The sequence below is a fragment of the Dermacentor silvarum genome, chromosome 4, assembly GCF_013339745.2.
Source record: "Dermacentor silvarum isolate Dsil-2018 chromosome 4, BIME_Dsil_1.4, whole genome shotgun sequence".
In the NCBI taxonomy this organism is placed as follows: Eukaryota; Metazoa; Arthropoda; class Arachnida; order Ixodida; family Ixodidae; genus Dermacentor; species Dermacentor silvarum.
Genome location: NC_051157.2, coordinates 160,565,567 through 160,578,727, shown reverse-complemented (window position 1 = coordinate 160,578,727; position 13,161 = coordinate 160,565,567). Strand labels below are relative to the sequence as shown.

General features: G+C 44.8%; 1 protein-coding gene across 1 annotated transcript in view; it reads left to right on the top strand.

Annotated features, from left to right (window-relative positions):
• LOC119450756 (Down syndrome cell adhesion molecule) overlaps positions 1–13,161 on the top strand; it is a 183,688-nt gene that overhangs the window by 157,169 nt on the left and 13,358 nt on the right. Inside the window, exons 17-21 of the mRNA XM_037714263.2 lie at positions 760–927; positions 2,246–2,316; positions 8,238–8,547; positions 12,155–12,253; positions 12,822–13,007. Coding sequence (XP_037570191.1) covers positions 760–927; positions 2,246–2,316; positions 8,238–8,547; positions 12,155–12,253; positions 12,822–13,007 — 834 coding nt within the window. The remainder of the gene's footprint in view (positions 1–759; positions 928–2,245; positions 2,317–8,237; positions 8,548–12,154; positions 12,254–12,821; positions 13,008–13,161) is intronic.

The following is a 13,161-nucleotide window of genomic DNA, read 5'->3' as shown; positions in this document are numbered from 1 at the left end:
AGGCAATGCATTTCTGAACGCACAACTTTTTAAGATAACTATCGAAAATGGCACCTAATAGCCTTTTCTGCACCAAGCGTGAATTTTGCGGTACCCATTGCTGGGAACACTGGTTCATGTGTTTATTTCCGTGGCTCTCCTTGCAAGGAGAATTCTTTGGGACAGGTTTGCAAGAGATGCTTGGGATACAGTGGAAGGTTTATGTATATAGGCCCAAAGAAGCACTTTTCCTGGCACATTGTCTTTTTGGAGAAGCTATTACCATTGTCATACCTGTACATACAATGCTGAAAAATTAATGCGCCAACAATTTTGAAACTACTTTACTACCATGTTTTGTTTTCGCGTTCTGTTGCATTTGTAACAGAGGTCCAATTTGTGCTCCAAAATGTACACTTGCGAGCACTCCATACGTAGTAAACGGCTACAAAGCGAATGGTGCCGCTTCTGTGTAATGACGCGTAAAAGGCGTTTGTTGCTGTTAGTTGCTGATCGCGTTTTGGTTTTTGAGCACTGTACACACCAATTATGTTATCCTCGATATTTTTCGTTCATTAACCACCCTCCTTCTTTTAGGGCTTTTCTGGCCCCTAATCTATACTTTGAATACGCAGAGTTGCAGTTATGCGGTTATTCATACACTTCGGCAGAACTCTTGGTATTTTAGTAAATACCTTTGTCTCTATCGATGTAAACAGGGCCGGGGAAGCTTTGCTTTTTGACATAATGTTTCCTGTTGTGGTCAATTCTCAATTCAAGACCCCTGGAATGGACCCGTATCCGTCTTAGTCATCCTCGGTTCCGACACGCAAAGCACTGTCCGTGGGCTCCAACCAGTCACCGAGTATGCTCTTCGGGTTTCCGCCGAAAATGCCCTTGGACCAGGAGAACACAGCGAACAGGTGGTGGCCACCACCCTCGAAGAAGGCAAGTGCGAAGGCATATTTTTTTGCGGAAGAGTTTCAGTGGCGATTCTTGAGGTGGTAACTCGGCCTTTTTCATCCGTAACAGCCAAATTCACAGTACTACGGTTGATATGTACATGTGTGAAAATGTTTCTTTTGGGTTCAATCTACAGTTGAAGGCTATGGTAATAAGACATCACAGCGTACGAAACATAGAAATTGTTTTTTTAACAGTGCCAAATGGCGGTAACCATGAACTGAAACAAAATCACCCATAAGCGCGCATGTTAAAGAAGCTGTTGTACTGTCACATACATGTGGTGATTTCTTCCTAGGCTTGGACGCACAATACAACAGCGCGCAGAATTATCATTATACTTGCTGAAGGCTAAGAGATACATAAATGACCACCTAAATTCATCAATGTGCAAGCAAATTGAATTTAAAAAATGAGATTTTGGCCCTTCCTTGTGAGAACTGATTCAGCGACGTTGTGTTAGCAAAGCAACTGTAGCCTGGCACATCTGCAACAGCTGCTATATTACGTGCCATACTATTATTGTGAAGTAGAATGTGTGATGCTATTACTGTTCTGATTTTTTGGAAAGAGAAGTGAATGTCGGTATGTCTCGATATTTTGGAAACACGTTATTCAAGGTGGCAGGGACATACATAGCGTAAATTAAATTTATATCATTATTATTTGTCTGCAATGAAAAACTCCTGATAAAAACTTCAGTTTCCAAATGCCCTTCTAAAATATGGCAAGAACCACATGGCCGTTCCATCTAGTCTTTTGCCGAAAACACTTTGCGCAATATGCACGCAACGTATACGTGGCATGTGAAAGCGAGATTTCTTGGATGAATTTTATCGCCTCTGGCGCCAGTCCTATGTTTGCTACTGAGTTGAGACTTCTTGATGAATGGCCATCATAAAAAACGTAATCATGGTTGACACGATCTAACAATTACGTGAATTTTACTGCTGCCTGCAAGCACCATAAATGGCGTGCAAATTATTTTAGCTGCACTCTCTTCTCAGAGGTTTGCTTGCAAGTAGCGTACATATATATATATATATATATATATATATATATATATATACCGAGACATGCAGTTCCGCGATGGCTGCTGAGCACTGGCATTTCCATATTCAAATTTTGGCAGGCAATGTCCTCTTTCAAAACATTTTTTCACAATATTTGGCGGAATGCGGAGGTTAGCGACGAGTAGTGGGCCGATAGGGATATGTGTCCACTTGGTAGTCTAACGGTGATGCTCTTCAAAGCAAGTCTTGCCAGAAAGCGTCCTTATACTTTGTTTGTGGTACAATTGCAGCTCCATCTGGTGCACCGTTATCACTCACCGTGCACACAACGGGTTCACAGTCTCTCAAGGTTTCATGGAAGGTAAGTGATAAAACGAGGATGTCGTGGCTTTTATTACTGCGCACTTTCTCGGTCAGAGTCAATGCCTGAGACTAGAAGGCGGGCAAAAATATGTCTATAATGGTCATTGCGAAAGCAATCCCTTGAATGGTCTAGCTCTTAGGCCGATTAGAATGAAGAAGGCGCCTCTTTTGCTTCCTGCTTCCAAATCTTTTGGTATCTTCAATGCAGGCGGTATTCCCATAATGCCAGTGGCGCATAAGTACCTGACGCAACATGCTCTTACGCACTGTACTTGAAGGACTGGGGGAAAATATTTATATGAAATGTTACTACAGTTGAACCTGCAACTTCCGGGTAGATACTGTTCGCGATCTGTTTTGCCTACTCTTCTTACCTCGTAATCACTTAGATTTCTGTTACAAATTTGTTTCGTAACTTTTCAAGGCTGCATTGTTAGTACTGTAGACAGTACAGTACTATGAATATTGTTGTGCCACGATGTGACACTTCCGCTACTCGCACAAAAACTCAATAATGTTTGAGACTCGGTTCTATGTAAATAGCTGACATACCTTAACAGGAGCGTGCGAGTGGGTCGCGGCCAATACCTGCAGTGCTATCTTTTGATAACCACCTGAGTTATCGATGAGGGTACATGCAAGTGCAGTGGCAGGCAGTCAGAGGCAATGGGCCTTGGGCGCACTCACGTCGATAACACCGGTGGTTATCACGAGACGGTGCTGCAGGTATCTACGGCTGCGTGATTTAGATTTAACGCATCTGAGCTCTTTACATCTGCATGCAGTCCGAAACACTTGAATCTATACGAGTCTAATATTGTTCAAGGACTGAAATTGGCAGCATACCAAAAGGAGAGACAGAAAAAAAGGACGGCGACGCACATAGCTTTATTTAAGCATTTAAGTTGTTCATCGGCAAGAAAGTATTTTTTTTTACAGGTTGAAGGTGCATCAGTATTCTCTCGCTAAAATTATTTAGACACTTCGGCATTTGCTGAAAAGATTATGCCTGTATTTTGTTCTTCGCAAGTACGATCATATTGTGTCGTCCGTCATGATAACACTACAATAATACAAATAATATTATGGCGGATGAAAAACCGTAATTAAAGGACTGCGTGCGAGAATATCTGTATTCTATATCTCATAAAAAGAAGAGCAGTTTCTTAATTTATGGTAGTAGTACCGTATACTTTTACTGACCATTCGACAAAAATGTGTGTTCTACGGTATATGCTTCTCAGCAAAGGCATCGTTTTTCATTTCCTCTCGTTGATACTTGCATTCCGTGTACACGAGAAGAAAGATCAGCATTAGAGAGCACTGAAGCGTTTGCGTTATTGCCGTTTTTTCATTTTTGTTTTACCACGTTGTTGATTTTTGTCACTGATCCGAACCGACCTGCACGCTCAATCGATTAATCGATTTTCGTTCTCATGCTCTCCCACATGAATTGTTTCTTTCTTCTTTTTTATTTGCATTTCATTGAACCAAGTAAAGAGATGATGAACTGGCACAGCAATATTATTTTTGGCATTCTTCCAGCACTACTTTTTAATGTTGAAGCTAGACAGATAACAAAATACCTCAAGATTAAACTAAGCCAAGTGGATCCGCTGCTGGAACGGAACCCGATAGGCCTCAAGTTGAGGCACTCAAAGACAGTATAGATTAAACTGCCTGAGAAGTGTTCCAGATATGCAGGTTTGTATTATAAGGAAGGGGAGTTGGTCAAGCGACAAAATGCGTAAATCGGATAACCATAGCCGCCAATTAGCATAACAATATCTGTGCGAGCGGAAGGGAAACGCAGTCGAAAACGGCAGCAGAATTCGGTATGGTGTAGTTGGAGCATCTGCGGGCTCACGAAGCATCCATCTGACGCAAAATTTGTGCACTCTTTAAGCCACTGGGCCAATCCCAATCTTTAAGCCACCACGAAATAAGCTGTAATGTAGAATTTTCTCCGCCAACCTACATTTTGCGCTTTCTTTTCTGAGCCGAAGCGAAAGCGGGCGCAAGCGTTAAATTTCGCCGCCGCCTGCCAGCTTGCACTGCGCGATAGCAGCGCGCTCCAGTGGTCCGCAAATTAACGAATCCAATGTTCCGCCTCATCCGGCATCCCGATCGATGCGACCAAGCTCGATGATTATTCGCGGGCTCAAGTCAATTCGCGATAGCTGCGCTTGAATAGGCACCTTATCGGTTCTGTGCAACCGCGCGTGCTTTCGACCTAAAGCGTCACGCTGTGTCCTTTTGATAGGAATGTCACGGCAACCAGCATTATCGATGTGCTGTCGCAGCGGCTGGGACAGCGGGCGAGGTGCTGCACCAATTTGACTGGTTCGTGACGTGTTTTAAGGACAGCGAAGGGGTCACGTGCATTAGCTGGTCCTGACGCTCTCTCTCTCTCCATTTCTATCGTTTATTTTTTATATTTTTTTTTACTGTGACGCCAGTTAGGCGATCGAAATTGGCTTACATTTCCCGTCCATTCTGCTACGCTGACGAGATCTGTGGTCATCTTGACACGCGATGATGATTTTTGTCGTGTCATGCCACTTCGTCATACCCAGAATCGCCATTACCGCAGCGTGAAGAAAAAGAAAAGTTCTCTACAACTGCCTCCACTGGGATTTAAACTCATTCCGGTGAAGTCATGTGCATTTGAGAGTCGAGCGCACTAACCACTGAGCTACCACGCAACTAGAAAGCTGGAAAATTAGGGCAATGCATTACGCTCAATATAGACTCTGAATGCTGCCGCGGCGGTGCATGTACTTCGGTCGCAAGAACGAGCAGTTCTGAAGTGGACGAGGATTACAACATGTGTATTGCATATGAATTCTTCTTGCTACAACGGTGATCTGTTTGCGTAGAATTCTCCTTTGTCGTGTTCATAAAAACAGCGTCGGGGCACAAAGAGGTGTGCATCGTAGTGATGATGATAACTCAAAAATATGACACACCCACAATAGAGGATGCACCGGGAATAAGGTTGTTGGTGAAAACTAACGTCGAAGCCATTGCCAACGCTAATGCCAAGAGCGACGAAGCTTACACTGTAGACGACATTGCTTACACTGTAGCTCACAAGGTTTGCAGCTGCCCAGCGAGCTTCGCAGCCACACGGCAAATCTATAGAGAAAATCAAATCGCTGAAATCACGTAGGTGCCACTGCATTATTTCGCTCATGACATCAGTTGCAGCAGAAGTTGATTAGGGTTGATTAATCCCCAGGCAGAATCTTTAAAGCAAGCCATCGAGCCTAGAAGGAAGGGAACCTTTAACACAGCAACTGTCTCTTGACCGGTGGTCTAAATATTGACTTATACATTAGCAGGATTTAAAAATTTTGTGAGGACCCAGTTGAAAAACGCAGCAGGAATTTTAAGTCTGTCGTATTGTGGGACGTCCTGTAGCCTGACGTCCTGTTGTCTGACGTCTGTAGTATGACGTCCTGTGGTTCTTCATCAATATTAAAAAGATGACAGAGAGCTCTTGAGGGACTCTGTAAATTTATTAGTGTAAAAAGAGTAAAAAAACATTATAAGGCGGAGATTCGAATTTAATTAAAACCTAACACTTCTGAGCCCACTATTTTACCAGTGCGCCCCACCGAATGTGGTTGTGCTCATGCATTTGGACCACCTAAACAGTAAACATCTGTCTACGTTGGTTGTCACCGCATTGTTTACATTTGTACGTTAATAGCCAAAGTGCGCTTTCACTCCGCCACGTGTACTTGCGCCTCTCTAGAAGAGTAAAAGTGTTGTCGCTATCGACAATTGCTCCGTGAAGTGCTAGAACATCGATTTTGCCATACGATGTCTGTGTAAGTTATGAAATTCAGAAATAGACAACGGCGACCGTGGGCGCTGTAACGGTTGTTGCTTCTAATTTCGCCAGCTATATTATAATCTGGAGTTTTACGTGCCAAAACCACGATTGATTACGAGGCACGCCGTAGTGGCGGACTCAGGGTTAAGTTTGATCACCTGGATTACGTGCACCCATGCCAGGTACACGGGTGTTCTTGCATTTCGCCCCCATCGAAATGCGGCCGCCGCGGATGCGGGATTTGATCACGTGCTGTTGTGCTTAGCAGCGCAGCACCATAGCCGCTTAACTAGAGCGGCGAGTAACTGGGACGAAGATATGGTGTCAATATTGGATGCTTTAGCACACATAAAATGAGCGTGATTTGTGGTCACAAACAGCTATTTAGGCTTGCAACCAAGCTGGAAATAAAGAAGAAAAATGTTAGCGTGGTGTCAAGGAAAGATACTGAATACGTTAGCCGCCTTAGGCAGATGGAGTCTGACAACTGTGTGGTCTGTGCATGTGTGTAATTCAAGTTGCACAGTGTGCATTGTTATGTCACACACACAGACAAAAAAGAAAGTTGCATGCATCACAAGGAAAATAGAAAGGGTCGGAACTTCTGTATCTATTCCACACTACTGTTTTTGTAATGTCAAACAAGTATATAACTGTTTTAAATATTGAACTACACAGATCTTTTTTTCAAATTCTTACTGAAAATTATTTATCTTTTATACGACCGCGCCCCTGCCCACTAGAAAACACGTTATACGCGTAAATGCAGTATTGCGGTGTAGTTCGCCGTAATGGGTGAGCAAAATAATTCGGGGAAGAAGCACACGGCGGTAATTAAGACGGTGGAAATAAGATTCTTGCCCCCCCCCCCCCCCGCCCCCCACACCCTTGGCGATGCGCCAAGAATCATCATCATGATATGGTGGTCTTCAGTGTGGGAGAAGGCGACTGTTGCAGTACATTATTTCAGAGCTGAATGAATCGCTGAATCGCTGTTGCTTTTCCCCGCATTTTCACAAGTCGTGAACATCTTTATACCCAATCCACCATAGTGTCAAAAAGCTCTTGGTTATCCCTTTCCCCTATAAAATGAGCATAAAAAACACATTGAGGACAATTATTGTTTATATTGCCTGCAGTATTGTATCTCGCCCTCTGTGTTCGCAGCATGAGTCATGGAAGACGCGATAGATGTGCAAGATTCACGTAGCTATGCTTGATCAACACATAACATCAAAATATGTAGCAAAGTTGTACGGATCCATCCATGACTATAGTGGCTTCCTATTTTTGCACTACCAGGTGTTTGAAATGTTCCGTTTTGTATTTTGATAAAATCGCTGACTTCACATTATTTAGATGAAACTTTATTCTCAGAGATTAGATTCGGTTACCCGCGTGTCTAGTTGCTTTTATTTACGCCACATAAAGTTTCATTCGAGATCACTTCAGAAAAAAAAATAATACTTGCGTAGTGCAGCATTGTCGAAACTTGGCTGCATCCACTTGATTTTTGTGGATGAATATTTGAAGCAAGATTGAGGGTAATGGAGATTTTGTGTATTACGCATATAGCCGTTGGTCATAGAACGACTGACGAAGCCTGGCTGAAAAGGAGGGTTCCTGTCCAAGAGGGATAAGAAACGATATAAGCCTCAGGAGTGGCCAGGCTCGGACATGCATTTCCGGTGAACGAAAACAAATTTCGGAATGAACCGAATGCAGAGCACATTTGGCGGCGTTATTTATTGTAATAACTGTCGATAATGCTTAAGTCCAGCGCTGGCTTGGGCGGAGTACAGCCTTTACGGCAATGCAAAAGCTGTCCGTCGCTGCGCAATTAGGAAGTGGAAATGCGAGTTCGTGTGTGGGCTCCATAAATACTCTAAAGCACGAGGGTGTACCGATCATGGTTCAAAGTATATGATAAAATCCGTCTGTTAAAATGCAGCGAATGCGCCAAAAACGTCCCCTGCAGCTCCTCTCCTACGCGTACCTTTAGATATTGCTGGCACATTGACTGATAATTTCAATACATTCGCGCCAACGGCATGCGTTGTCTCTTGACTTTACTGCAGGCGCCGAAGAGGGAGCAGCAGCACGGCACCATCTTGGGATACCGCGTCGGTTACCGCGTTGCCCACAGTGACGACAGCTTCCAGTTCAAGCAGGTCGAGGCACGCGCTGTGGCCGCATATGCCGGAGTTTCCTCCGGGCGCAAGCAGGCCGATGAGAGAGATCTCCATCAAAGAGAGCAAGAGTATGTGGAGACAACGTACCTGACGAACCTGCACCGCCTCACCAAGTACGGCGTCGTGGTTCAGGCCTACAACGCAGCCGGCACGGGACCTGCTTCCGACGAGGTTATTGCCACCACTCTTGAATCAGGTGAGATTGTAGTGATGGGTCTTTTCGACCCCATGTTTGCGGTACATTAGACAGCAGCACAATGGTAATGCGTAGGTCATATTCCCGGTGGACTATTAGAGCTACAGAATGGGCGGCAAGAAAAAAGTAATCGCGGTTGACGATGGCAGAGAATTAGGCGGTTTCATGAAATTACGAAAATTTGGAATTGAAGTTATGCAAATCATTTTGCAGTTAGCTCGCTATGGCGTCAACCTTGCGGTGGTTTGCCTCCACCAACACTTTGACTCTCTCGAAGAGTTTGAACAGGCATTCATTGTGGACCTCGGACATGCTGAGGGGGAGAAAGAGCGTGGGCTTGCTTAGCTGCTCGGTCACTGCGGAAATGTTCATCTACCTTTATACAAAATAGTACCATAGTCGTACGCCATCCTCGAGCTGCATAAGTGCGCCCCTGAGGAAAGTGAAGTCTGATTTGACGCGGTTTGTGTGAAGATGCGGCCATCTGTAAGAGCATCTTTGTTCGCGTGCAAAGCCTGGCTGGCCAATCCATTTCGTTGTTATGATGCTGCCATGCTGCAGTTCGGCGCTGCGTTGTAGAACTCAGCCTCCACATGCAGCACGAAAGATCAGGGCTCGATGCTTGATTAAACGGCCTGGTAAATACGAGAAGGGCCGTGAATGTCCTGTGCGATCGTGGGGAGGAACGAAAAGGCGGCTGGTCGCAGTCAGGCGATCGGAAATGAACGCTGGTGGGAAACTTGTTTTGTTGCTATAAAAATTATATGGACACTCAAAAGCGGATTTCTGCCGTCGGCATCGCCATCGCCGTCGCCGTGAGGTTTCGTATGACGCCAATGGCGATGAAATCATCGCCGCATTCCGGACGCTGTAGGTGCGAATCAAATGGCGCGAGGGACGTGCGCTTTCATGGGGAGGAAACGCAGGTAGGAGAGCAAACGCGCGTTCTGCGCCGTGCTCCCTGAAGGGATGCAGAATTAAGCAACTCTTTCCTCCTTTACAATCACCATATATAGAGAGCAAATGCGACTTCTTCCGTTGCGCGAAAGGCCGTGGAGGCCGTGTAACTTTCTTACAATATCTAGGAGACCAGTTGTGCTTCGAAGGCGGAGCCCTTAGTCCGGGGCCCCATAGGTAATAGCCACCGCGAGAATGAGAGGCGAGAGTCGGAGAACAAAACTCGAATGACGACGACGCAGCGAATGCAACGCCATCGCGAAAACGAGCCTATATACCCAGCGGCTCAATCTGGTAGGGACCGCCAGGACCACGGTGTAGTTGACTAGATTGATAGACAGACAACCTCAAAGCGCCTGAAGTTCACAAATAATGCTTCGCTATACAAATCTTTTTGGTTTTACGTGCCAAAACCACGATATGATTAGGAAGCGCGTCATGGTGGGATACGTAAAGCATCGTGGTCTGGTCATTGGTGGAAGGACTAAACTCTTCTCTTTTTTTTTTCTCCAGAGCGCCAACAGCTCTATCGAGTGGGCGCTTCGACCACGGCTTCCGCGTTGCAGTTGTTACTGAACGTGATGGTATACGTACAGCAGTATGTATGATATATACATAATGCATTACAATTATGAGCATGACACATGCTTCTGGATTTAACTTTCACCCGCCGTGGTGGCTTGGCGGCTATGGTGTTGCGTTGCTAAGCACGAGGTCGCGGGATCAAATCCCGACAGCGGTGGCTGCATTTCGATGAGGGCGAAATACAAAAACACCCGCGTCTCGAGCATTGGGGGCACGGTAAAGATTTTGGTGGTGAAAATTATTCCGGAGGCCCCCACTATACGACGTACCTCAGAATCAAATCGTGGTTTTGGCACGTAACACGCCGGAATACAATTCAAGCAAACAAAGTTGTTCTATGAAACTGAACTGAAATAATCAAAGAAATGACTTCACAGCACATGGAGAGACACTTAGTCAGTTATTTCGAAATGTACTAAAATACAGATTCGCATAACGTTATCGTCGGCTGTACGGGAATATTACTAGCGTTTCTCGCGTCTTGTCTGTTTTCAAAAGTCCTTGCTCTAAAGTCGTGTCTGTGAATTTGTATGAGTAGAGAGTTTGGACAGCGAAGTAAAACAACAGCGTCTGATAAAAAGGGGACTGGGGCGTTACTCGGGTTATTTCCGCTGAAAATGGGTCAAAATGCCGCCCTGGTTGCGTGGGGCCACCCGTCCAGATTTAGCAGAGACGTATGCAACATCTTCTCGTTTGGCAGAACACACGATATCGATTTAGCAGAACAGTACCTTTACTCATACGTTCCCACTGTCAGTTCTGTTCTCATTATTTTTATTTTTGCTTTTATGTTACCCGCAGGTCGCGTCATGAGAAGTATTCATTTCACCAAACTTGTGCTATACATGAACACGTTAAAATAGTGTGGTAATGGGAGCCGCTAGGAAATTATACCGTTGTAATTATTCGGTTGGAGGTTGCCGCAGGTGAGCTCGACCTGTGATGACTCGAGCTGTGCTCGACATAAGCTGGCTGTGGCACGATCAAAACGCGGTGGTGCTCAGTCGTACAGCACTTTTCGCCACTCTGGACTTTTCCCCAAAATTGTTTTACTTGACTGTCGGCCTTTAAAAGGAACGCGGAACACACGCAAAATCAGAAACAACAGCGCTTCTTTTTGATTATGATTGATCTACGGCCCTTCGCTGGCCTGTTTTCGCTCGATCTGGCCACGTAATAAACAACATGTACAAATGCGCTTCTGCTTCAATTCTGCCGTTCCTTGCTATCAAATTCCATACGAAGTGCGTCGCGGGGTTTGGTAGGCCCGATATTAAGGAATCAGGTGTTCAGCAATAGTTTGGGCTATTGCATAAATGTGTTGTGCAGGGGACTTTATTTCTGGCTTAAGTATCCCTGCCATTAGACAAAAAAAATTGAGAGTGTTTTTCGCGCGAGGCAAAAACTTTGCGAATGGCACTTAGTTTTACGACGCTTCCTAACGACGAGCGTTCTTTGTCTTTCGAATATTTATGTCGTTTACTAACGACAGCTACCTCGTAGGCTGTCAGATATAGATTTTCTTGCGGCCGCTGTCTCAGACGACTTGATGCGTCAAGCAAGCAGCTTCTCCGAGTTTCGAATCGCAGTGCGCGCAAGCTCAGCAAAAGTCAAGTTGGAATCGGCGATGAGCAATGACAGGCCCTAATTATCGTGTTTCGTGAGCAACCGTTTCTCAAGAGGGAAGAACGATGCAAGTTCTCTTAGACATCACTTTAATGATAGAATCAGGTGTCCCCAGCAATACACGGGTTCATAGTGTCATTCCGTTCCCGGGTCTTTATATGGCGTCGTGTCGAAGGACTAAGCACTTACCAATTCGTCCAACTGTCACTTCTGCTTAAGTATTCCCCCAGCTGTCAATGAAACAGCGCTAATTACGCACTGCACTAAATCATTTAAGATGTCATAAACTTTTTGAAACCCCATCTGTTTAAGAAGTTTAATCTGGCATTGCATTAGCCAACGCATCCCTCTGAGCTTGTTTCATCTTGGGAAAGTGAAAAAAAAGCATTAACATGTACGCTCTACCTGACTTGTTGTTTTTTGCTGATTCGTTCCGTAGCCCCGCCTACATCGCCCAGCATAAAGGCCCTTCCACTCTCAAACTCGTCTCTGCTGGTGCAGTGGGAAAGGGAGAAGAAAGACGATTATTCAGCGACGGGTAAGTAATTGTCACAGGGAGTGCAACGCAATCTGCTGCCCAATCGAAATTAAATGCATACCAGTGAACATTTTTGCTGTGTAGTCTTATTGGAAAGCGCGAATGAAATGGAAACGGTCGAATTAAACTGTAAACGGTAAGACAGGTTTTAAACTTGATTTATTTATATGAAGAAAGTGCATACACTATGAAGAGCCGTGTCACAGGAATTACAACGCGTGTTTTTCAGCATTATCTTCGTGAAACAATTTTCTTTTTATCTTCCTCGTATGTCTCTTTTACAATGCCTAATTAACTCTGTAACGTATTTTTTCTATAGCCAATATGTGTTGCTACTGCAGTTCAAAGAAAGACGTGTGTTAAAAGGCTAAGCAGTTTACTCGAAGTCAACGGACTAGACATTTTTGCCTGAATGAATTTCACTAGGAGGACCAAAAATATTAGACATTGCTTACAACACTAACCATTCAGCTGCAGTTTTTATTCTACTGGTGTGTACGAATGAAGGGGTAATTCTTAGTCTTACATATCTACGCGTTTTGTGTACGTCTTTGGCTGTTTCGGGCAGAGTACGTGCTACACTATGGCACCGAGCTCGGCGAGTGGAACAAGCTGTCCCTGAACTCGTCCAAGCAGTCGTTCGTTCTGGATGGCCTCAAGTGCGGCACAACGTATCGTCTCTACATGACCGCCTCCAACAGCATTGGCACTGGAGAGCCTGGGGCGGAAGTCATCGTGCGCACAAACGGCGCAGGTTTGTACAGATTGCTGTGTTGATTAAAGCAGCGTTTGCATATTTCATGCCGTCCTCGCTTGACATCATATTGCAACTTGTTTTGCCTTCGTTCGCTGCACCTTGTTGTAGATATATGTATTTTTTTAACCAAAGCTTCCCTTTGCGTTTCGTG